The 25,908-nt window shown below is 45.6% G+C and overlaps 2 protein-coding genes across 3 annotated transcripts in view; one reads left to right on the top strand and one right to left on the bottom strand.

The window, feature by feature from the left end:
- Positions 1 to 12,328, bottom strand: part of cd109 (CD109 molecule) — a 57,218-nt gene extending 44,890 nt beyond the window's left edge. Inside the window, exons 1-6 of the mRNA XM_056294239.1 lie at positions 12,258 to 12,328; positions 12,011 to 12,177; positions 2,975 to 3,273; positions 2,609 to 2,734; positions 1,991 to 2,030; positions 415 to 496 (exon numbers count right to left, since the gene is read on the bottom strand). Coding sequence (XP_056150214.1) covers positions 415 to 496; positions 1,991 to 2,030; positions 2,609 to 2,734; positions 2,975 to 3,273; positions 12,011 to 12,177; positions 12,258 to 12,328 — 785 coding nt within the window. The remainder of the gene's footprint in view (positions 1 to 414; positions 497 to 1,990; positions 2,031 to 2,608; positions 2,735 to 2,974; positions 3,274 to 12,010; positions 12,178 to 12,257) is intronic.
- A 4,194-nt stretch (positions 12,329 to 16,522) lies between these two features.
- On the top strand, positions 16,523 to 25,884 carry naa20 (N-alpha-acetyltransferase 20, NatB catalytic subunit). 2 transcript variants are annotated; one of them, XM_056294327.1, is made up of 6 exons: positions 16,523 to 16,618; positions 16,799 to 16,823; positions 19,452 to 19,542; positions 19,930 to 20,065; positions 24,602 to 24,747; positions 25,530 to 25,884. In XM_056294327.1, exons 1-6 carry the CDS (start codon positions 16,566 to 16,568, stop codon positions 25,613 to 25,615), a joined length of 537 nt encoding a protein of 178 aa, XP_056150302.1. In that variant the 5' UTR covers positions 16,523 to 16,565; the 3' UTR covers positions 25,616 to 25,884. The 2 variants fall into 2 exon arrangements, with proteins under 2 accessions (XP_056150302.1, XP_056150301.1); XM_056294326.1 differs by having other exon boundaries at positions 16,560 to 16,618; positions 16,799 to 16,870; positions 19,430 to 19,542.
- Positions 25,885 to 25,908: the final 24 nt, after the last annotated feature.

The raw sequence follows: 25,908 nt of genomic DNA, 5'->3' as shown, positions 1-25,908 counted from the left end.
GTAATAGGGGCACTAGGGGCTGTGACCCCCCCCCCAACTGGGACAGTGGCTCCAGCAGAGTCCAGGAACAACATCTGAGGTCTCTGTCCAGAAGAGTGAGGTCCTAGGAACAGCTAAGATACTGCACAAAACCCTCAAAACTCCCAGGCCTCTGGTGAAGGACCCAAGATTGAGGAAGACACAAACCACCTGAGAAACGGTGAATCAGGAATCAGGAACACTTTGTCATTTCATTAAACGAAATGTCGTTTCCCCCAACCCTGTTTGTCCCAGGGTGAGAGGGACAACCCGTTCATAACCTTCGACAGGACAGCAAGTCATTTTTCTGTCACCGCTACTTCGATTTGTGAAGCAAGTGTGAATGAGAAGCGCTGACCTTTCCTGCTGATTTAAAGCTCACTGTGATTGACTCACCTCGCTGTGACAAAGCCCCCGAGACTGTCCTCATGATATACAACAGCAGGGGCATCTATCAGGACCTCAAACTTGGGGAGCACTAAAACCAAACAAAGCAGACATGGATTTTCTTTACAACAGGAGCAAGCTCAGTCAGACCAGTCGAATTCAGTTCAGTTCAATTCATTTCAGTCCAATTCAATTCAATGTATTGTCACTACAATGTGAACCAAGGTATACGCACAACAAAACTTGGACTTGAGCAATCTCATATGGTGCCAATGGCAATAAACAAGAGAACGCAATGTATTTTAAACTCAAAAACTAAAAAATACTAATAAGCACAAAAGAATAATGAATCATGAAAGTGCAAACACGTGCTAGTGAACATGCACATGGTACACATAGATGAGACAAAGTCCCTATCGGCATGGTTAGGTGCATGTCAGGTCAGCGGTGCAAAAGGAACTGATTGTGTATAATGGGGCGGGGCGGGGGGTGGGGGGGTAATGTTGATTGAAAAACATGTTAAGATTTGGACACATTAGAATAGTGACCGAGTTTACATGCACAGTTAAGTCGAGCAGGCCACGTAATTGGACCGCTGCTGTTGTCCCAGTATACAAGAACTGCGAGAGGATCAGTTTGTTGATGGAAGTATGTCTGACCCCAGCGTGGCAGGGGGCGATATCCCCCTTTCAGCTGGTTGCTATTGGAAAACAGGAACTATGGACCATAGGCAGAATGCCTAGGCCAGTTCGGGGTCGATTGAAGCGTATACATGCCGGAGTAAATCGATCCCCAACCGCGCTACCTCGGTGTGTTAGCCCGACTTCGAGAAGTTCGAGTTAGTACAATTTCAGTCAGACTAACACGTTTACGTGCATTTTAAAAGTCCAGTTTTAGTCGGACTAGCGCAATAAATCGACTTCTTCTAACACCACGTAAACGCAGTGAGTGTGCCGTTGACAGTCTGATCAGTTGTGTTAAAACTCGACCAAACAGAATACTGAAGATAATGGACAGCTCTTATCTGAGGGGCTGAATTCACCGAGTTGACAAGAATTCAGCTTCAGCAAGAGTCGTTCAAGAACCATTTGCTTTTCATTGCAAAGAAAGGGTGGTCTACGTGACTCCGGTGGTGGTCTACGTGACTCAGGTGGTGGTCTACGTGACTCAGGTGGTGGTCTACGTGACTCAGGTGGTGGTCTACGTGACTACGGTGGTAGTCTACGTGACACAGGTGGTGGTCTACGTGACTCCGGTGGTGGTCTACGTGACTCCGGTGGTGATCTACGTGACTCCGGTGGTGGTCTACGTGACAAAGGTGGTGGTCTACGTGACTCAGGTGGTGGTCTACGTGACTCAGGTGGTGGTCTACGTGACTCCGGTGGTGGTCTACATGACTCAGGTGGTAGTCTACGTGACTCCGGTGGTGGTCTACGTGACTCCGGTGGTGGTCTATGTAACTCAGGTGGTGGTCTACGTGACTCCGGTGGTGGTCTACGTGACTCAGGTTTACAACAATAGTAAGGTGAGAGACGGTGTACTGTGACGTCTGAATAGCAATATCTAAGAGTCAAAGAATACATACCATAATGAGCCACAGTGAAATGCTTCTGACTGACCACTCCCTAGAAAACAAACACTTATTTTCATTAACAGCCAAAGTTTTGTAAATCCAAAAAAAAAAAAAAAAAACAACAACTTGATTTTGTCTCTTATCTCTTAAATCAGTTTAAAATACACACAAAAACAAGTCATTCAATCTGATATTCAGCGCTTACATGTCAACTTTGTAAAACAAGTGTAATATGAAAAACTGTTCAGGGTCCATATTTCCTCTGTTAGGAGGAACATTTGCAGTAGATGTTTTTAGGAAGGACTGCGTGTTGTCTGTATTCCCTCAATATCTGTATGACTGGGATATATTAGGACATGGTTTCAATCAGTGGTTCTCAATCAAGTCCTCAGGTACCAGCAGTTCTATTAGCTTTCTATTCTACCTGATAGTGCATTACATTTCTACTTGTTGCTCCAGTTATTCAGCCTCCAATCAGGGAGGTTTTAAACCTGGAACAACAGGTCAAGGATAATGAACTACCTGGTAGAATGGAAAACAACATCTTGAGGACAAACATCACTGTTCAAAACATGACCTTATTTCTGGGCAACAAAACATTTGCCAGGATGTCAGGTGAAGCAGACGTACGCTGACTGTGGTAACAATAGTCCACTTGCCGAGCGGCGGGTTTTCAGACAGCTGAAGTGTTTTGGATACGACACCGAGAACGCCGTCTACAGAAAACCACTGTCTGACCATGTTCCCTCTGGAATCCTGATAGACAGACAGACAGACAGACAGAGACAGACAGATATAGATAGATAGATAGATAGATAGATAGATAGATAGATAGATAGATAGATAGATAGATAGATAGATAGATAGATAGATAGATAGATAGATAGATAGATAGATAGATAGATAGATAGATGTAAAGAGACAGTGACAGGGACACTAATAAAAAGTGTGTAAATCTGAAAAACAAAGTGATCCATACGTTAACAACAAGCTGACCTTAATGATTATATCGACCGGTTCCTTGTGGGGTTTACCATCCGGGTGAACGGACACGGCCCGGATCTTCACCTCCTGCCCGGCCTTGTAGTTGTTCTTGTCTGTCTGGATGAAGGTGGACAGGCATTTGGGGCTGAAGCGCAGGCGTGTGGAGTTGGTGAAGGTCACGGTGTTCCCATCGTAGCCGCTGACCAACAGCTGGTATGGACGCCAGTAGCTCAGCTCACTGGCGAGAACCTGCAGACGAGGACGAGAAAGCCTGTTCTGGGGCTGGCTGCACAAAGCTATGTTAGACCGGTCTACAGAGTTAGGGACGAGATATATGTAACAACAGAATTCTTATGCAGTAACTTTTAACAATGCAAACGGGAGCGAGATCTCTTATTAAAATACAATAAATGACACTTGCGAAACAGATGTAATTAGAGAAAAAAGTCCTGTTACCCTTTATAGTTTAGGTAGATAAAGGTCTCAGTCACATTTGAGTAAAATAATCCTATTTCTATAAATGTCATAGGATCTTTTTTTAAAAGATATTTTATTTTCACGGACCCCTTGCAATTACACCACGGACCACTAGGGGTCCGCGGACCCCCGGTTGAGAAACACTGGTGTACACGACGGCCCTGCGAGACGCAAAAAGCGTCTCTCATGACGTCAAAATTGTCGAGAGACGTCTGTCTGCTAGCCCACATTTGGAGTATAATGTAACGTGCATGGATAAGAAGACACGCTGGCCGCTAGGTGGCGGGTCTGACCCTTTAGTCCAGCGGTTAGCGATGTCTCCTGCGGTACGGGCGGTACGGGTTCGCTTCCCGGCCGCGGCAGTTCCTGTGGTTGCGTCGTCCCCCGAATTCGCTACAGTACATTGGGCCTTATAAGGGCTCAGGGTTCGGCCATGGTGACGCGGCGCCGTGTGGTTGGTCGGGGTTGGTATATATAGGGAAATAAACGACACACGCGGCCTGGTGGTCGAAGAGAGAAGTTGTTCGTCTCTCCGAACTCCCACACGGTAATAATAATAAATCTAACTACTGTAACCGATTATTTTCTTGCCCGGTGCGGGATTCGATCCGGGTTGTACTGCACCACAAGGCGACGTCACTAACCGCTCGGCTAAAGGGTCAGACCTGTTAGCTAGGGGCTAACGCGTATTATTAGTAGCTTACAGTCGTCACCCTCTCCCGGAAGCGCGCCTTCGCGCTTTGTTCTTCCCGCGCTCCGAAGAGACTTCTGAGGATCCGCACACTTCCGGATCCCACCGCTGCCACCAATGTGACCGGTTATTTTCTTGCCCGGTGCGGGATTCGATCCAGGGTGTACTGCACCACAAGGCGACGTCACTCACCGCTCGGCTAAAGGGTCACGGGTCTTATTAGTAGTTTACAAGCGGTTTAAAACATGTTAAAACAAAACCTTTCTTAATTTCAAACTGCCCACCTGCCAGCGTCCCGGGAGCGGCCGTTTGACGCCAGAGAGAGGCCGCTGGGTGCCCCGCCTCACCGGGTAAGTGGGGGAAACGTTTCACCTCCCTCTGAACGCTTTATTATCGCCACTTTTCCACTTTTTCCTTTTCTTCGGCGCCTCGCCTTCCCTTGCGTCAGATTTGCGCACTGAAGCCACGATTACGAGGACGAACGTGAAAAACGTACGTGAAAACCACGCACACCGCGACGTTTACGCGAGGCGACTTAAAATGGCGACGAGGGCGTGGCGTTCTCCACCCGGCGCTGTTTCGGGCGGCGGCGCAAAGTAGTCCGTCCGCTCGTTAGTGCCCAACCACTGTGTGTATGTAACTCGAGTTTTTTTTTTTTCTATATTATACGCGGCTTTAGGGAGGTCGGTTCGTAAGTACGGGAGTTCGCGTGGCGGGCGTTCGTAACCCGGGGACTGTCGTATTTAGGAAGAATTAGACAGCTTTACGGAGGTGGTGAGGGAGGACATGCAGGTGGCTGGTGTGGCAGAGGAAGGCGCAGAAGACAGGAAGAAATGGAAACGGACGATCCGCTGTGGCGCCCCCTAACGGCAGCAGCCGAAAATAGTAGTAGTGGATAAACAGGCGATGTTCGACGTCTATGTGCTAAATCTAAGCTACAGTCAAAGTGCATCTCTGTGCAACCGGCTCCAGATTAAAAAGTAATTTAAAAACAAAAAAAGTTTGGTTTTATACCTGGAGTGACATCAATAATCAGATTTAACTTTTCATGTTTAAAACCCTTCAACGTGGCATAAAAAAAATCAGCAAAACATTAGAATATTTAAACATTAAAACAATAACAAATATTTGTAGATGACTAATATTTCGTTGTGTTATACCTTTATCCATAACCGTTCCCGATTATCTCAAGAACTGTGAGGGAGCGGTCTAGTTATTAATATTCATGAGCTGACCTTTGAGTGACAGGTACAAGCACGGTGGGCGGGGTTTCACGTTTCAAGGGGATATTGAAGTGTCCTCTCCCAGACCCTCTTCGTCCCTGTTCATCAGATGGTCTTTCTCATCTCAGAAACTCGTCTGAGTTCTGTTGGCACGTCTAGTTCTACTAAGCACTTGTCTGCGGCCCATGTGACACTACATGTACTGGTCACAGTTTGGGTCAGCGTGTGCACGCTGGCAGGTAGCTTATGTGTATTTGGGGGAAGCGAGGGAGGGAGGAAGAAGAAGTAAACAAAAAACCTGCAGAGGAGGAAGAATACACAGCATAGCGAGGGAGGGAGGAAGAAGAAGTAAACAAAAAACCTGCAGAGGAGGAAGAATACACAGCATAGTGAGGAAGAAGAAGTAAACAAAAACCTGCAGAGGAGGAAGAATACACAGCATAGCGAGGGAGGGAGGAAGAAGAAGTAAACAAAAAACCTGCAGAGGAGGAAGAATACACAGCGTAATGAGGGAGGGAGGAAGAAGAAGTAAACAAAAACCTGCAGAGGAGGAAGAATACACAGCGGTAGCATAGGCGTGTCTAGCTCATTTTGGGGGGTGCTGCAGCACCCCTAAATTGAACCCCAGCACCCCTAAAATTGAAGAGATTTTGTATTTTTTACTGTATGTCCATGTTTAATAAGCTGAAGAAATGTCAAAACCATATCCAGTATATGGTTTAAACGTAATATTTTAACAACAAAAATACAGCACCCCCCCCCATGCTTCGAAAATGGTTTGATCCACCCCCCCAAATGTATCTTGCCTGGCCGGCCAGCACTCTAGGTACTCAGCACCCCTAAAGCTCTGGTCCTAGAATCGCCCCTGCAGCGTAGCGATACTTCCTCAGTGTCGGAGAAATGAAGCGCGTGAGGTGGCAGGACTCGTGCTACTTTGTTGTTGTTGTTGTTGTTGTTGTTGATGTTGCCCTTTTGTGTGTGTGTTTAAGTGGGAGAGTACTGCCGGTGTGGCGTGGTGTGTGGCTGCCGCTTCTCCCTCTCGTAGCCCCCCTTCCCATCCACCCCTGAGTGCCCGAGACTCTGCTATGTTTACCTGTTGTCTTGTTTCACCCCGTTTATTGTAAAGCCACTTTGAGTGCTAGAAAAGCGCTATGTAAGATTGATTTATTATTATTATTATACTAATAAATACTATATAATTATTATGATGCTAACGTATTTTTTCAGAAGAAAGCGACAGTAAAAAATGCATGACAAAGTTAAAAAAAGAGACGATATTAGTTGTAAAATCGAGGTAGCAAGTATTAGAATTGAAAACAATTAGTTCAAATGTAAAATTGGAATCTGAATACAAGAATAAATACATTAGATATCAGATCAGACTTGAACATAGGATAAAGGATCGCATCTTGCTCTGGAACTATTGCCGGCTATGACGTCTAGAAGGTGACTGACCTTGTGAGACATGCTGCTGTTTGTGTGAAAGCCTATTTTCTATGCTGCCGCAACAATGCAGGGTCTGCCGGGGAGGATTTGACCGCTCCATACACGTCTCATGTGTCCGGAAAACAAAAGGCGAGGTGGCAGGAGACCTCTGGCCCGAGGGTCTCAGCCCAGAAAAGAGACTCTGGATTTGGATCGGATCAAGTTTGGTTTTAAATTCTTAACTTGAACTCTCTTTGGTGTCTATGCAGCAGTGTTTCTGTCTGAGAGGAATTTCTCCATTCTGGTTGAAGAAAAGAAAATATTTCGGGAACACTTTCTATGAAGCTTGCATCTATAACGCCCTATAAGCATCTATAACGCCCTATAAGCATCTATAACGCCCTATAAGCATCTGTAACACCCTATAAGCATCTATAACGCCCTATAAGCATCTGTAACACCCTATAAGCATCTATTGCATCTATAACGCCCTATAAGCATCTGTAACGCCCTATAAGCATCTATAACGCCCTATAAGCATCTATTGCATCTATAACGCCCTATAAGCATCTGTAACGCCCTATAAGCATCTATAACGCCCTATAAGCATCTGTAACACCCTATAAGCATCTATTGCATCTATAACGCCCATACTGTCATATAATGTGTATTACAATGACTAAAAGGCTATGGCTGAAGACTGTGAAATAGCACTGAAGTCTCATTATGCATCTCTACAAAACTTCAGCAGAACAAGTTGGCTATGATGCGTTATGACATTTGACATAAACAGGCTAATGACAACATATTTATAATGCATAAATCCGTTTTAAATTGACATAATGTATCATAAAGGTGGTTATGAGGTGTTGTGAGGGCGTATACATGGTTATAATGAATCTTACAATGACTTCTAGCTATACTTATAGGGCGTTATAGATGCTTATGGGGCGTTATAGATGCTTATGGGGCGTTATAGATGCAAGCTTCATAGAAAGTGTTACCAATATTTCTTTAGTCTTCATCCAGAAGAAACGAATATTGTAACCGATGGCAGAGAGTATGGGAAATTTACAAAGCAGAATTCGTTTGCCTAAGCACAAAGTAACGTCCATTAATTCTTTATTGCGTGTTTTCTTTCTTAATCTGTCCCTCTGTCCTTACTACACGCCCATCCGTACCGGAAGAGCAAACCCTCCACTGATATTCCTCATAAGTTGGTCCCATCCATTTCCCTGAGAAGTTTTTTTCCTCGCGGAGATTGTCTTTATATGAATCAAGGGTCTGACGATAAATGGGGTCATCTATTGTCCTTCGCTGTCTCTGCCTGTTCCTCCTTGTGTAAATGTAAAATACCCCCAGACCGTTGCTGTGATTTAGGTCTGTACGAATTAACTGGACTAAACTGGGCAGCTTTCAAATGCAGTGCAGTGAATGTACTTACCGGCGGTAAAGACAGCAGCACAGTCGACCCTTGAAATAAACAAATTGACGCGATTGTTAAGTTTGTTGCGTCTTAAAATTGAGAAAATGCACAATTACAGATAGTTTGCTGTGGAAAAGCTACACAAATTTCATATGTGAAAAGCTCCACGTGTGAAATTTAACATGGAAAAACATCCACACTGGCAGCATGTGTAACATGAGACGTCCAACACACAGAGTATTTCCAGCTTCATGTGCACAGGACCGTGCGTCACATGTGATAGTTCGACTACTTATGATGTCATCTGTATAGCATGACTACTTATGATGTCATCTGTATAGCACGACTACTTATGATGTCATCTGTATAGCACGACTACTTATGATGTCATCTGTATAGCACGACTACTTATGATGTCATCTGTATAGCACGACTACTTATGATGTCATCTGTATAGCACGACTACTTATGATGTCATCTGTATAGCACGACTACTTACGATGTCATCTGTATAACACGACTACTTATGATGTCATCTGTATAGTACGACTACTTATGATGTCATCTGTATAGCACGACTACTTATGATGTCATCTGTATAGCACGACTACTTATGATGTCATCTGTATAGCACGACTACTTACGATGTCATCTGTATAACACGACTACTTATGATGTCATCTGTATAGCACGACTACTTACGATGTCATCTGTATAACACGACTACTTATGATGTCATCTGTATAGTACGACTACTTATGATGTCATCTGTATAGCATGACCACTTATGATGTCATCTGTATAGCACGACTACTTATGATGTCATCTGTATAGCACGACTACTTATGTCATCTGTATAGCACGACTACTTATGATGTCATCTGTATAGCATGACTACTTATGATGTCATCTGTATAGCATGACTACTTATGATGTCATCTGTATAGCACGACTACTTATGACGTCATCTGTATAGCACGACTACTTATGACGTCATCTGTATAGCACGACCACTTATGATGTCATCTGTATAGCATGACCACTTATGATGTCATCTGTATAGCATGACTACTTATGATGTCATCTGTATAGCATGACTACTTATGATGTCATCTGTATAGCATGACTACTTATGATGTCATCTGTATAGCACGACTACTTATGACGTCATCTGTATAGCACGACTACTTATGATGTCATCTGTATAGCACGACTACTTATGATGTCATCTGTATAGCACGACTACTTATGATGTCATCTGTATAGCATGACTACTTATGATGTCATCTGTATAGCACGACTACTTATGATGTCATCTGTATAGCACGACTACTTACGATGTCATCTGTATAACACGACTACTTACGATGTCATCTGTATAGTACGACTACTTATGATGTCATCTGTATAGCACGACTACTTATGATGTCATCTGTATAGCACGACTACTTATGATGTCATCTGTATAGCACGACTACTTACGATGTCATCTGTATAACACGACTACTTATGATGTCATCTGTATAGCACGACTACTTACGATGTCATCTGTATAACACGACTACTTATGATGTCATCTGTATAGTACGACTACTTATGATGTCATCTGTATAGCATGACCACTTATGATGTCATCTGTATAGCACGACCACTTATGATGTCATCTGTATAGCACGACTACTTATGATGTCATCTGTATAGCACGACTACTTATGTCATCTGTATAGCACGACTACTTATGATGTCATCTGTATAGCATGACTACTTATGATGTCATCTGTATAGCATGACTACTTATGATGTCATCTGTATAGCACGACTACTTATGACGTCATCTGTATAGCACGACTACTTATGACGTCATCTGTATAGCACGACCACTTATGATGTCATCTGTATAGCATGACCACTTATGATGTCATCTGTATAGCACGACTACTTATGATGTCATCTGTATAGCATGACCACTTATGATGTCATCTGTATAGCACGACCACTTATGATGTCATCTGTATAACATGACTACTTATGATGTCATCTGTATAGCACGACCACTTATGATGTCATCTGTATAGCATGACTACTTATGATGTCATCTGTATAGCATGACTAATTATGATGTCATCTGTATAGCACGACTACTTATGATGTCATCTGTATAGCACGACTACTTATGATGTCATCTGTATAGCACGACTACTTATGACGTCATCTGTATAGCACGACTACTTATGATGTCATCTGTATAGCATGACCACTTATGATGTCATCTGTATAGCACGACCACTTATGATGTCATCTGTATAGCACGACTACTTATGATGTCATCTGTATAGCACGACTAATTATGATGTCATCTGTATAGCACGACTACTTATGATGTCATCTGTATAGCACGACTACTTATGATGTCATCTGTATAGCACGACTACTTATGATGTCATCTGTATAGCACGACTACTTATGACGTCATCTGTATAGCACGACTACTTATGATGTCATCTGTATAGCATGACCACTTATGATGTCATCTGTGTAGCATGACCACTTATGATGTCATCTGTATAGCACGACTACTTATGATGTCACCTGTATATCATGACCACTTATGATGTCATCTGTATAGCACGACTACTTATGATGTCACCTGTATAGCACGACTACTTATGATGTCATCTGTATAGCATGACCACTTATGATGTCATCTGTATAGCACGACCACTTATGATGTCATCTGTATAGCACGACTACTTATGATGTCATCTGTATAGCACGACTACTTATGATGTCATCTGTATAGCACGACTACTTATGATGTCATCTGTATAGCACGACTACTTATGATGTCATCTGTATAGCACGACTACTTATGATGTCATCCGTATAGCACGACTACTTATGATGTCATCCGTATAGCACGACTACTTATGGTGTCATCTGTATAGCACGACTACTTATGATGTCATCCGTATAGCACGACTACTTATGATGTCCTCTGTATAGCATGACTACTTATGATGTCATCTGTATAGCACGACTACTTATGATGTCATCCGTATAGCACGACTACTTATGATGTCATCTGTATAGCACGACTACTTATGATGTCATCTGTATAGCACGACTACTTATGGTGTCATCTGTATAGCACGACTACTTATGATGTCATCTGTATAGCACGACCACTTATGATGTCATCTGTATAGCAATGACTACTTATGATGTCATCTGTATAGCACGACTACTTATGATATCATCTGTATAGCACAACTACTTATGATGTCATCTGTATAGCACGACTACTTATGATGTCGTCTGTATAGCACGACTACTTATGATGTCGTCTGTATAGCACGACCACTTATGATGTCATCTGTATAGCAATGACTACTTATGATGTCATCTGTATAGCACGACTACTTATGATGTCATCCGTATAGCACGACTACTTATGATGTCATCCGTATAGCACGACTACTTATGATGTCATCTTTATAGCACGACCACTTATGATGTCATCTGTATAGCACGACCACTTATGATGTCATCTGTATAGCACGACTACTTATGATGTCATCTGTATAGCACGACTACTTATGATGTCATCTTTATAGCACGACCACTTATGATGTCATCTGTATAGCATGACTACTTATGATGTCATCTGTACAGCACGTATGTTATAAGTTTTCACACGGGAAATGCTATGTGTGCTTTTTTTCTGTAAGGGTGGTGACATTAGTTTATTTTCAATCATATTATTTTCCAAAGCTTAAAGATGTCAAACAAACCGGGAGAAGGTTTACCTCCACCAACTCTGGTTGAATTGGAAGCGACGCTGCTGTTGCCGTGCAGAATGTGAGCCTGCACCGTGAGCGGCCTGGAAGTCAGGACGGTGACGGACAGCTGAGTTCGGACCTCTGGGCGGAGAACCTTCGGAACCAAAAGCAGGTAGGAGGACCGATGGGGATGGCTGAAACCAGCAGGTGGAGAATGAGCAGTGAGGTGTGAATACAAAAAGTAGATGGAGAGACACTGGATGTTTCTCAGTACCTGTTTGTGGAGTTCTGGGCTGCGGTGAAAACAACGAGTCCAAAGAACGGCCACACCCGAAGCCACTCCATCTGCGTGGCCTCCCTCTTCAAGCTGAGTCAAATTTAAGTTGTACGGCCCCAAATCACGACTCAGTCCCAGAGGGCTTTACAATCACGTTACATTTTCCAACAGACAAGCTTAGAGCAGGTGCCACCGTACAACACCTCCTATCCCCGCAGAGCCCTGACGCTGTCCGAGGCGCAGCAGGACTCGGTCTGTTTCGCCGCCTGTCGAAAGGTGTACACTCCACCTCCACCCTGTCCCCGAGGGAGGACCTTACCCCTCCACCAAGTGTGTGTAAAATGATTAAGGAGTGCTATTGTTCAATATTGTGAATGGCCTAGGAGAGAACAGAGGATGGAAAATATCAGTTTACTTCAAGTGTAACTTACTGGGGGAGGGTGGCTTTAAGAAATGCACTGAGATGAGACACTTCACAAAAATATTGTTTTTGTTTCTTGTTATGGTGGTTTAAGAAAGTTCCAAAATCTACATTCTTCAACAAAACATACTAGGTCTGTGTCTGGGCATGTAATGTAGACCTCTTCACAAATATAGGTTGGTTTTAGTCATGATTGTGTCTATAAACTGTGACCGTATATGTTGATTTGGCACTCTGAGGTGTGGCGGTGCAGGGTTTTCGACTGATGTGATTTTTCTGTGACATCTTGCATGCTGAAACGCTGCAAGCCTTGATTTAAACCTGCTTATTTGACGTCAACCTATGCAGCTTTACGTATATACTGTGATGGACACGCTAAGGATGAGGAGGATGAGCTCCAGAACAAGTTTATCTTATTTGTGTCAGCCTCTGTTGGTCTCCTAGAGAGGATTCTCTCACTACACCGATCAGCCAAAACATTAAAACCACTGACGGGTGAGTGAATAACCTTGATTATCTTGTAACAGTGGAACCTGTCAAGGGGTGTGATATGTCAGGCAGCAAGTCAACAGTCAGTTCTTGAAGTTGATGTGTTAGAAGCAGGACAATAGGCAAGTGTACGAATCTGAGCGACTTTGACAAGGGCCAAATTGTGATGGCTAGACGACTGGGTCAGAGCGTCTCCAAAACGGCAGGTCTTGTGGGATGTTCCAAGCAGTGGCCAGTACCTAACAAAAAAGGTCCAAGGAAGGACAACCGGTGAACTGGCGACAGGTCACGAGCGCCCAAGGACCATTGATGTGCGTGGGGAGTAAAGGCTAGCCTGTCTGTTCCGATCCCACAGAGGAGCTACTGTGGCTCGCTGCAATATGAATTGTGGCTATAATACACAGTACATCACAGCTTGCTGTGTATGGGGCTGTGTAGCCGCAGACCAGTCAAGGTGCCAAAAGCGCCTACAATGGGCACGTGAGCATCAGAACTGGACCATAGAGCAGTGGAAGAAGTTGGCCTGGTCTGGTGAATCACCTCCTCTTTTACATCATGTGGACAGCTGGGTGCATGTGCATCATTTACCTGGGGAAGAGATGGCACCAGGATGCACTATGGGAAGAAGGCAGACTGGCGAGGCGATGTGGCGCTCTGGGCAATGTTCTACTGGGAAACCTTGGGTCCGGAAATTCATGTGGACGTTACTTGTGACACGTACTACCAAACATCGTTGCAGACCAGGTACCCCCCTTCATGGCAACGGTGTTCCCTGATGGCAGTGGCCTCCTTCAGCAGGATAATGCGCCCTTTCACGCTGCAAAAATTGTTCAGGAATGGTTTGAGGAACATGACAGAGTTCAAGGTGCTGCCTCGGCCTCCAAATTCCCCAGATCTCAATCCGATCGAGCATCTGTGGGACGTGCTGGAAAAACAAGTCCGATCCATGGAGGCCCCAATTTACAGGACTTAAAGGATGTGCTGCTAACGTCTTGGCGCCAAATACTACAGCGGGCTGTCAGGGCCATCAGGACCTTCTCTGCTGGCCCCGTCAAAATCAAAACCATAATTTGTTTTAATTGAAGCGTGCCTGGAATGTATCTGAATTCCATTACTTGTTTTCTTGTGGGGCTGACCAGGGATTTCCTGTCATCTGAACACATCACAGCTCCTCGGACCAGCACTAGCGCTATTGCTAGCCTGTCCTTGAGGCCTGAAACCGCAAACCGCTTACAACTTTGAGTGACTGTATCATCAGCCAATCAAATGTTGATGTGTAGTGACAGAATGCCCCAGGGCCCTAGCCCCGGTGTCGTCATCAACTTTGAGTTTGAGCCTTTGGCGGGTTGTGTTCGAACTAAGGGCAATGGCCGCCACATTCACAGCTACTGGCGTTGTCTCCGCAAGGCGGTAGCCTGGAGGTGTGTGTGTGTGTGTGTGTGTGTGTGTGTGTGTGTGTGTGTGTGTGTGTGTGTGTGTGGCTAATCTTGCAAACTACTGGACCTATCGGACTAAAAATGTTTGTGCACAGTTACGACTGTATGATCAACAACCTCTTGTGCCCTGATTGAAAACCTTCGGAAAACGTTTGTTCTCGCCGTCACAGCTCCCTCTCCTCATTCACTCTCCAGCTCGCTCCACCAACGCTGCTCGCTGTCGCTGCTCGCTGTCGCTGCACGCATGCGCACAGTTGACTCGGATCGGGCATCGACAGCTGACCCCAAGTACCTACGCCTTCGTTACCTCTACTCCTTTATCCTCACCCTTCCACTTCCGCTGTCCTCCCTCCACACATATAGGTATTCCGCCTTGCTCCTACTGACTTAAATTCCTCTTCCCTCCAGTGCCTACCTCCACCTCTCCAGGCTCTCCTCAACCTGCTCCCTGCTCTCACTACAGGTCACGATGTCATCCGCAAACATTATAGTCCACGGAGACTCCTGCCTGATCTCCAAACCATTGCAAACAGCAATGGGCATAGAGCCGATCCTTGATGTAATCCCACCTCCACACTGAACCCGTCTGTCATTCCAACACCTCACCACTGTCACACTGCCCTCATGCACATCCTGCACCACTCCTACATACTTCTCTGCCACTCCCGACTTCCTCATACAAACCACACCTCCTCTCTCGGCACCCTGTCGTATGCTTCCTCTGGATCCATCCGTCATCCAAACCGCTTATCCTGCTCTCAGGGTCGTGGGGGTGCTGGAGCCTATCCCAGCAGTCATTGGGCGGCAGGCGGGGAGACGCCCTGGACAGGCCGCCAGGCCATCACACAGGGCCGAACACACACACCTGACCTACATGTCTTTGGACTGTGGGGGGGAAACCGGAGCACCCGGTTTGTGATTTGATTTGATTTGATTTTGCTGTGAGGCGACCGCGCTAACTACTGCGCCACCGTTCCGCCCTTCTGTATATCCACAAAGACACAATATAACTCTTCCTGGCCTTCTCTATAACTCAAGTCAAGTGAGTGTAGCCCAGTATCACAAATTACAAATTTGCCTCAGTGGGCTTTACAGCAACACAACATCCTGTCCTTAGACCTTCTCACCGGATAAGGAACAACTCCCTAAAAACCTTTAACAGGGAGAAAAAATAGGAAGAAACCTCAGGGAGAGCACCAGAGGAGGGATCTCTCCCTCCCAAGATGGACAACGTGCAATGATGTTGTGTTTGCACGATACAACAGTGAAAGAGGATAAACATACTGTGCCTCTCCATCAACATTCTCACAGCAAACATCACATCTGTGGTGCTCTGTCGTGGCATGAAACCATACTGCTGCTCGCTAGTCCCCAGCTCTCCTCTTAACCTACCCATTCCCATATCCTCATGCTGTGGCTGATCAACGTTACCCCTCTAACTCGTTACGTTCACCTTTTTCCCCAGATCCGAAACCTCTCTGACCAAAACCTTCCAGGACCGGAGTTGAGAACCACGGAAACATTTAGAACAGTGTTTCTCAACCCAGTCCTCAAGGAACCCCTATCCTGCAGATTTTCATGTAACCCTGCATAGGCAGCCCTGCTTGTACTTACTCGACCAATCATCTCGCAGCACTTAATTATGCAAGGTGTGCAACATCTGACAAAATTCATTGCTGATTGGTTGAATAACTACAAACAGGTACCTATTCAGGGTTGCAAAGAAGATATGCAGGATAGGGGGTCCTTGAAGACTGGGTTGAGAAACACCGGTTTAGAACACCTGAACACGTGTGTAATTTCTCATTTTCCGCCGTTCCTAGTTTCAACCAGCAGATGGCAGCAGTTGAGCGACGTGTGGCTGCAGTCCCCCTCCGCGGGGCTAGAGGGCGTCTGTTCGCGCGACGCGCCGTGTTACGTCGCGGTGTCAAAGGGCACGGACACGAACACGAACCCAAGATGACGACGGTACGAGCCTTCACGTGTGACGATCTGTTTAAATTCAACAACATGTGAGTGTAGCCTGCGCACCCCCTCAGCCCCCCTGTGTCGCTTCTCACGCTGTTGTGTCGCGTCTCACGCTGTTGTGTCGCGTCTCACGCTGTTGCCGGGCAGCCTCATTGTGTTGGGCTTACACACCCCGCAGCCTTGTGTCGCTTCTCACGCTGCTGTTTCCCTCTGTTCCTCCCCAGAAACCTGGACCCTCTGACGGAGACCGTATCCTACCCTGCACAGCGCCGCTGCTCTGTCCCCCTCCCCGGCAGGTCGGTTCGGTTCGGTTCGACCCCCCCCTTTACAGCCTGCAAACCCGGCGCGTGGGCCCACGGCACCACGGTAAAAACAGAACAACAACGCACGACCCGAAAAGGACAAAACCGAACAACGTGGCGTCAATAACCGTGCAGAGTCGTTGCATAGAGATAGGGGAAGGTTGACCGAGTAACACACACACACACTTCCAGCTGGTGGTGGCTGACATGGAAAGCGCCGTGCCTCTGCACAACACTGATATGTATCACAACACTGATATGTATCACAACACATGTATCACAACATTGATATGTATCACAACTTTGATATGTATCACAACACTGATATGTATCACAACACATGTATCACAACATTGATATGTATCACAACTTTGATATGTATCACAAAACTGATATGTATCACAACATTGATATGTATATCAACACTGATATGTATCACAACACTGATATGTATCACAATATTGATATGTATCACAACTTTGATATGTATCACAAAACTGATATGTATCACAACACTGATATGTATCACAACACTGATATGTATCACAATATTGATATGTATCAACATTGATATGTATCACAACACATATGTATCACAACATTGATATGTATCAACACTGATATGTATCACAACACTGATATGTATCACAACACTGATGTATCACAACACTGATATGTATCACAACTTTGATATGTATCACAACGTTGATATGTATCACAACACTGATGTATCACAACACTGATATGTATCACAACTTTGATATGTATCACAACTTTGATATGTATCACAACATTGATATGTATCACAACGCTATGTATCACAACACTGATATGTATCACAACATTGATATGTATCACAATGCTATGTATCACAACACTGATATGTATCACAACTTTGATATGTATCACAACACTGATATGTATCACAACTTTGATATGTATCACAACTTTGATATGTATCACAACATTGATATGTATCACAACGCTATGTATCACAACACTGATATGTACGTTTTGGCATCGGGATTGTTTTTGTTCAATTTATTTTAACCTGTCAAGTTGTTGTCGTTGGCAAGGCGTTTTCCTCGTTCATGCGTTCTCTTGCTTCGTCGTCGTTCGACTGCCATTGTTTGTCCCACAGAGAAAATTAGGACCAGAAATTAGCCCGGACCCAGCTGTCTGTTTTTCTGGCTTACTGTGGAAGACATTGATTTATTCATTTTCCAAACCGCTTATCCTTACTCAGGGTCGCGGGGGTGCTGGAGCCTATCCCAGCAGTCACTGGGTGGCAGGCGGTGAGACACCCTGGACAGGCCACCAGTCCATCACAGGGCCAACACATACACACACACACACACACACCTAGGGACAGTTTAGTATGGCCGAGTCACCTGACCTACATGTCTTTGGACTGTGGGAGGAAACCCACGCAGACACGGGGAGAACATGCAAACTCCACACAGAGGACGACCCGGGACGACCCCCAAGGTTGGACTACCCCGGGGCTCGAACCCAGGACCTTCTTGCTGTGAGGTGACCACGCTAACCACTGCGCCACCCACAGATATTATTGTCGCTGATTATTTTACCACATAATATAGTCCTATTTATGTACAAAGAAGACATTGCTGTAGACATTTGTAAAGGGGAGATGGTTAGATGTAATGATTTGTGGCTGAACAGTAGAAGCTGGGGGGGGGGTGGTAGTGTAGTCTTATCTACTAGTTATATCAGAGAGATTTGTATGAATGAATGAAGAAAGGCTTCAAGAGCAACTTCTGAAATAGACCAGAAGGGAAAGGAAGCCAGTGTCTCTGGCTGGAAAGTGAGCGTAAGGGTAGGAGCTGCTATGATCCGAATCAGAACACTTTATTCATCCCCGGAGGGGAAAGTGAGGTCTATTACAGACACTCGCGCTCTAATAACTAAAAACTAACAAGATAAAAAAATAGAAATAAGAACAAAACATATCAACAAGCATGGGGCACATAACCCCCCCATCTGTACTGCACTACCGCAGCACACGACAAGCCGCACAAACAAAACCTGACAGGGCCGGCCCAGCGACCATTAACTCAGAGTGTCTGACGGTCTGAGTCTGAGGGAGGAGTTGTAAAGTTTGATGGCCACAGGCAGCAATGACCTCCTGTGGTGCTTTTCGGCAGAGTGAGTCCATTGCTAAAAGTACTCCTGTGCCAAACCGGCATGTCACGGAGTGGGTGGGAGACATTGTCCATGATGGCACGTAATTTCAACAGCGTCCTCCTCTCAGACGCCGCCGCCAGAGAATCGATGATGAGAATCCAGAGAATGATGGCAGAGCCGTCATAGCAGAATTACTTTCAATTTTGTACGCGGTTCGTTTGGATTGTATCAGATGAATTACATGCAACTTAATGATGTACACAACGACAATATTATGGGTTGGGGAATGACGGCGTTTTTCTCCTTCTGCATCGTATGGCACCACTCCATTGTTTTCCTTGTAAACCAGCAAAAGTCAAGAGAAGGTTGCAGTGGTGCCACCTTGTCAGTTATTTATTATCTGTAAAGGTTTCCTGAACCCATCTCCCAGTATGGAATCCCGTTTTATCTCCAGTACCTTGCCCACTGGCCCGAGTACTTCATCGTTGCAGAGGCTCCCGGCGGAGAGCTGATGGGATATAGTAAGTAGATTTGGACTCATGTTTATCCTTCAAGCCCTGTGCCTGAAAGTGTCTCCCCTACCCATAGTGTCCTTGAGTAAAACAGTCTTCCTGGGTTGCTTGTCTGTAGCTGACCTCTGACCCCCTGGAAGTGAGAATTTCCCCACAGGAAAAAGTCCAATACCTAATTCTTATCTATTGGTAGTAGTCATAAAGGTAGGCTTGTGTCTTGTCACTGTGCTATTCTCATATTCAGTCCATCCAAGACGCCACATGAGCAGAGGCCTGTAGCGTACTTCCTTTATTTGTGTCATTACTGTAGCGAGAGATCAGCTTTAGTAACCTGTGTGCGGAAATGCACAGATCATGTTCAGTCATTCATTCTGCTGGCTTGGTCCTACATTCCAGTCATGGGCAAGGCGGAGGGATCAGTGGCGCGAGAAGAGTGGCATGGCCACGTCACAGCGCTCTCCGTGGCGCCGGAGTTCAGGAGGCTGGGCCTTGCTGCCAAGCTCATGGAGATGCTGGAGGAGATCTCGGAGAGGTTTGTACCGTGCACGGTGGCGTTCACGCCGAGGCCGCTGGTTAGATGCAGCCATGTTTTGTATCACACCAAAAGTCTTTTATTTATGAAGACTTTTTATTTTTTAAACTAGCTTATAAAATGATCCGGTAAGGTATTGACGGGTTTTAAGGGTCTTGATGAGTAAATGACCTCTGGTCATACTTTCTATCCATTGCTCTTCATCATTATGTTGTGGTTTTGTATTTTAGCATTACATTAATCAGTTTATCAGTAGCTATGTTTAAAGCAACCATTTGAAAAGCCAAACAATCAGTTGTTTCCATTATCTTGTTTAAAACCATGAAACATCTGCCTTTATACTGGACACCATGAAAAACACTTGACAGAACAGTGGATATAAAAAGTCTACACACCCATCTTAAAATGGCAGGTATTTGTGATGTAACAAAGTGAAACCGAGATAAATCATGTCAGAACTTTTTCCACCTTTAATGTGCAATTGCAACCTATAAAAATCAAATGAAAAACAAACTGAAACCTTTTAGAAAAACAAAACTTACAATAGCGTGGTTGCATAAGTGTGCGCGTCCCTAAACTACTACTTTGTTTTAGCACCTTTTGGTTATATTACATCACCGAGTCTTTTCGGATAAAGTCTATCAGCTTCCAGTGCAGGATGGCGGAGGTCACAGAAGGGCTAGAAGGAGTGGTCTGCCACGTCAGTGACCCACTGGTGTGGGGGCGGGACCAGGGAGAGCATGATGCTCGACTCCATGCCGTGCTACGAAGACTGGAAAAAGCAGGCATCACCCTGAATGTGGACAAGTGTGAACTCTCCAAGAGCGAAGTGGTCTTCTTGGGTCAGGGCCATTACTCTGATCCAAGAAAGATGGAGGCCGTCACGGAGATGAAGGAGCCCACAAATGTGGGCGAGTTGAGGAGTTTTCTTGGGATGGTCAATCAGCTGGGAAAGTTCATCCCCAGCTAGCAGAAAAAGACAAGCCACTGCATGACCTCCTTTCGAAGAAAAACTGCTGGGTCTGGGCGTGGACCAGGTGACGGCATTTAAAGCGCCGAAGAAAGCACTGTCTTCTCCTGTGCTGGCCATGTATGACCCAGACAGAGACACCAAAGTGTCAGCCGGTGCATTATCATATGGCTTGGGAGGCGGCGTGCTCCAGAGATGGGAGGACAAATGGAAACCTGTGGCTTAAACATCACGGTCGCTCACTCCAATCGAACGGTGCGCAGGTAGAGAAGGAGGCTCTGGGCCTCACATGGGCCTGCGAACGGTTGCGGGATCTCCTCATAAGGAAACATTTCTGCCTGGAGACCGACCATAAACCGTTCCTCAGCGTACTTGGGAGTCCAACCACTTGGATCTTCTGCCACTGAGAATCCGACACTTCAGGATGAGGCTGATGCGCTACTCATACTCCATTGTGCATGTGCCAGGAAAGTCACTATGGACAGCGGGACACACTGTCACACTCACCTGTGAAAGCATGCATGTCGACAGAAGATCAGGAGTTGATGGAAAGCACCAACATTTACATGGACTGTGTCATGCAAAGCCTACCTGTCAGCCCCACATACATGGAGAACCTGAAAGAGCAGCTGAAAGCTAACAGTGTCTGCTCACCTGTCATGATGCGGTGCACGGAAGGATGGCCAGCACATGCAAAACAGGAACCGGTGCTGGCCAGAGCGAGCTACACTCACAGTGAAAGACGGCTTACTGCTGAAAGACACAAGGCTCGTAACACCTTCAGCGGTGTGGAATGATGTGCTAGCCAAACTACACGAAGGACACCAAGGTGTGGTGAAGTGTAAAGCACGTGCTCGTCAGTCTGTGTGGTGGCCGGGACTCAGCCAGCAAGTAAATGAAATGGTGCTCAGCTGTGGGACATGCATACAAGAACGACATAATCCCAAAGAGCTACTCATGCCATTAGAAGACCATGACAAAAGTTGGGGGAAGACCTGTTTTATCCTGGGAAGCAAAACTTACTTGCTTTTCGTTGATTACTTACTCCAGGTATGTTGAGGTCGTGCAATTGTCTCACACCAGGTTCACCGAGATCATTGTTCATTTGAAGTCGATTTTTGCCCGCATGTCCACAGTTTTCTGGACATGCCTTCACTTCCTTTGCAGCTTTGTATGGGTTCAAACATGTCACCGGCAGCCTGAGATTTCCGCAGAGTAAAGGCAAAGCAAAACGGGCAGTCCGCACCATGAAAAACCTCCTGAAAAAGGCAGGAGACCCCTACCCTGCTGGCTTTACTCGCCTATAGAGCCACACGTCTCCAGAGTGGTTACAGCCCAACTCAGCTCCTCATGGGCCAACATCTTTGCACCATGGTTCCAACTCTTCCCTCTCAGCTGGACCCTGCACTGCCTGGCAGCCTCGCGTTGGCCCCGAAGGAAAAGGAGAAGGGGACGTCAGATGCTGACAACTATAACAGGCATCATCGTGCTAAAGCGCTCGGTGACTTGCCACCGGGAGAACAGGTATGGGTAACCAACGCCAAGGGTGTCTGGAACTGTCCTCCAGAATCATTCCACTCCGAGGTCTTGCTTGGTGGATCTACCTCGGGGTGGTGAGACGCAACCTCCAGCACTTGATATCTCTACACACACCTGCACAAGTCAGAGGTTCTCTACCACAGCAACAAAGGCCAGAGCCAACTACTGAGTAGGCTCCCATGTCACCTGCTGTGGTACCCCAAGACTTACCCGCAGAGACTCCCACACTCAGAACCAGGTGTGGGAGAGCCATAGTTAAGCCTAGTAGGCTTAAAAAAGGAGAACCTGAGAACTGAAATAAGAGCATGCGAAATAAAGCCCTGTGTTATGTTAAGTTAAACGGAGTAAAGGGGTGTAGTTTTGAGCACTTAAAGTAACACTATTTTGTTAACATTGTTCTTTCTCACAGGAATTAGATAGGAACAGACCTTCCTACAAAAGAAGCAGAATAATCCCACAAGGACTGATGAGACAGGTAGTCTACCCTTCATTCTCTAGAAAGGGGAGATGTGGTATTACTGTATTGGACCAATAGGAATAAAGCAATTCCATATCTATAGCTCTCCGTTTGTCTCACATGCAGCACCCAGCATGCACCCCCGAATCAGAACCAGAATCATGTTTATTGGCCATGTAGGTTTGCACATACATGGAATTTGACTCCGGTTTTGTGGCTCTCTGTGTACTTAACATAACATAACACGACGACGCAACTATTTTCAGATATATACACAAGGATGGACTATATACAGGCGAAATAAGAGACAAAGTGCAATGGTGCAGAGAATATATCAAGAGATGCTGAACTATGAAATGAATTTGCAGCCAACCAAGATGTCCTGATTGGCCCCTTAAAATCCATGATGTGGGGAAATTAGCAGAGCTCATCTTTTCAATGTAGGGGGGTTAAGGTCAGATCCATACTGAGGCTACTAAAATGTGATAGTTTGTATAGAATGTATTTTTCTATCCATTATCCAAACCGCTTATCCTCCTCTCAGGGTCACGGAGATGCTGGAGCCTGTCCCAGCAGTCATTGGGCGGCAGGCAGGGAGACACCCTAGACAGGCTGCCACACACACATTCACACATAGGGACAATTTAGTACGGCCAGTTCACCTGATCTACATGTTTTTGGACTGTGGGAGGAAACCGGAGCACCCGGAGGAAACCCACACAGACATGGGGAAGACGTGCAAACTCCACACAGAGGACGACCTGGGACGACCCCCAAGGTTGGACTACCCTGGGCCTCGAACCCAGGACCTTCTTGCTGTGAGGCGACCGCGCTAACCACTGTGCCACCCAGAATGTATTTTTGTATTTTCAAATTACTTTTATTTTAATTAAATACATTTTCTCATACCAGTGTTTTGTATTTTATTTTGACACATTTGATGAGCAAATATTTGTAGTTTGTAACAAGATAATTTTTTGAGTATTTGTGCCCTGGCGGCCTGTCCACTGTCCAGGGTGTCTCCCCGCCTGCTGTCCAATGGCTGCTGGGATAGGCTCCAGCATCCCCGAGACCCTGAGAGCAGGATAAGCGGTTTGGATAATGGATGGATAGATGTGCCCATCTCTGCTTGGAAATTCTCTTGTACCCTTCTCCTGATCGACACCTTTCAACAATGAGATCCCGTTCATGCTTTGTAAGCATTTTGTGGACCATGGCTTTTGCAGTTGGACATAAGATGATGTCAGGAAAATCCTACAGAACAGCTCAACTTAATTTGAGGTTAATCACAGTCACCTTAATTCATGGCAGGTGTATACCAACTACAATGGAACAGGTTTTTACATCACAAAAATCTATTTTAACAGGGGTGTGTAGACTTTTTATATCATTGATAGTAAAGGGAAAAACTTGTTTTCTTTGGTCTTTAACGGTATCACATTTTTTAAGTATTGATTGAGTTTTTTAATTGAACTTATACACATAAATTGGAAGGAATGAGGGATACACTGCCCACAAAAAAATGGCATCTGAATTTCATAAACACAGGCAACTGTTCTGTTACTTTCAGGAAAGGTGGGTTTTTCGTGGATCTCTTCGTGCGAGTCTCCAACCAGGTGGCGGTGAACATGTACAAACAGCTCGGCTATAGCGTCTACAGGACCGTGATCGAGTACTACTCCGCCAGCAATGGAGAACCGGATGAGGACGCATATGGTAAGGTGGACTGTCCAGTCTGGATCTTAAACTGCCAACCGGACCAGGGTAGTACAAGACTATTGTCAGTGTGAGACGCCCGTTAGAAAGCTCTGTTGGGCGTCCGGGTGGTGTAGCGGTCTGTTCCGTTGCCTACCAACATGGGGATCGCCGGATTGAATTCCCGTGTTACCTCCGGCTTGGTCGTGTGTCCCTGCAGGCACAATTGGCTGTTTGCAGGTGGGAAACCGGATGTGGGCATGTGTCCTGGTCACTGCACTAGCGCCGCCTCTGATTGGTTGGGGTGCACTTTTTGGGGGGAGGGACTGGGGGGAATAGCGTGATCCTCCCATGCGCTACGTCCCCCTGGCGAAACTCCTGACTGTCAGGTGAAAAGAAGCAGCTGGTGACTCCACATGTATCGGAGGAGACGTGGTTGTCTGCAGCCCTCCTGGATCAGCAGAGGGGGTGGAGCAGCGACCAGGACGACTCGGAAGAGTGGGGTAATTGGCTGGATATAATTGGGGAGAAAAATTCCAGAAAAAAAAAGGGGGGGGAGCTGTGCTTTTCCTATCGGAATAAGAACATGTGAATAATGGAGTCTATATTCCATGTTACATGTACAGAAAAATTCCCGTCACCACAAATTGTCTAGATGGATGTAATCAGTTTTTATAGATCTTCTTAGAGTGTTAGTTTTCTGCTATTTTAAGTGAGGGGTTTGTCTCGACTGCCCCATCAAGACAAGCTCTTCTTGCGTATAAGTTTGACCGTCTTTAAGAGCCATCTGTTCTGCCCTGCAGACATGAGGAAGGCTCTGTCCAGAGACACAGAGAAGAAGTCCATCATCCCATTGCCGCATCCTGTCCGGCCCGAAGACATCGAATAACGATAGACTGTGGCTCTCTGACACCTCCACCACGCATCAGCACATGTGACATACTGTAATTACAAGACCTGTCTGAGGGGGAGGTATGGTTCTATTGTAAATAGTTTACCTGATGAGGTTTGATATCCCAGTAAAGCCTTTCACTTTTCAATGCTTTATTAGTCGGGGAGCCACTGGTTAAGAAGTAAAATCTGAATTTTGTTTATTTCCCGGGTCAGTTTCTTTTCTTGTGAACTCTGACTCAGTGTTTGCTTTAGTAAAGAATAAAACCAACAAGTGGAAATTGTTTGATT

Source organism: Lampris incognitus, chromosome 15 (genome assembly GCF_029633865.1).
Source record: "Lampris incognitus isolate fLamInc1 chromosome 15, fLamInc1.hap2, whole genome shotgun sequence".
In the NCBI taxonomy this organism is placed as follows: domain Eukaryota; kingdom Metazoa; phylum Chordata; class Actinopteri; order Lampriformes; family Lampridae; genus Lampris; species Lampris incognitus.
Note: the sequence above shows the minus strand (reverse complement) of the source record. Positions and strands in the feature narration are given on the sequence as shown.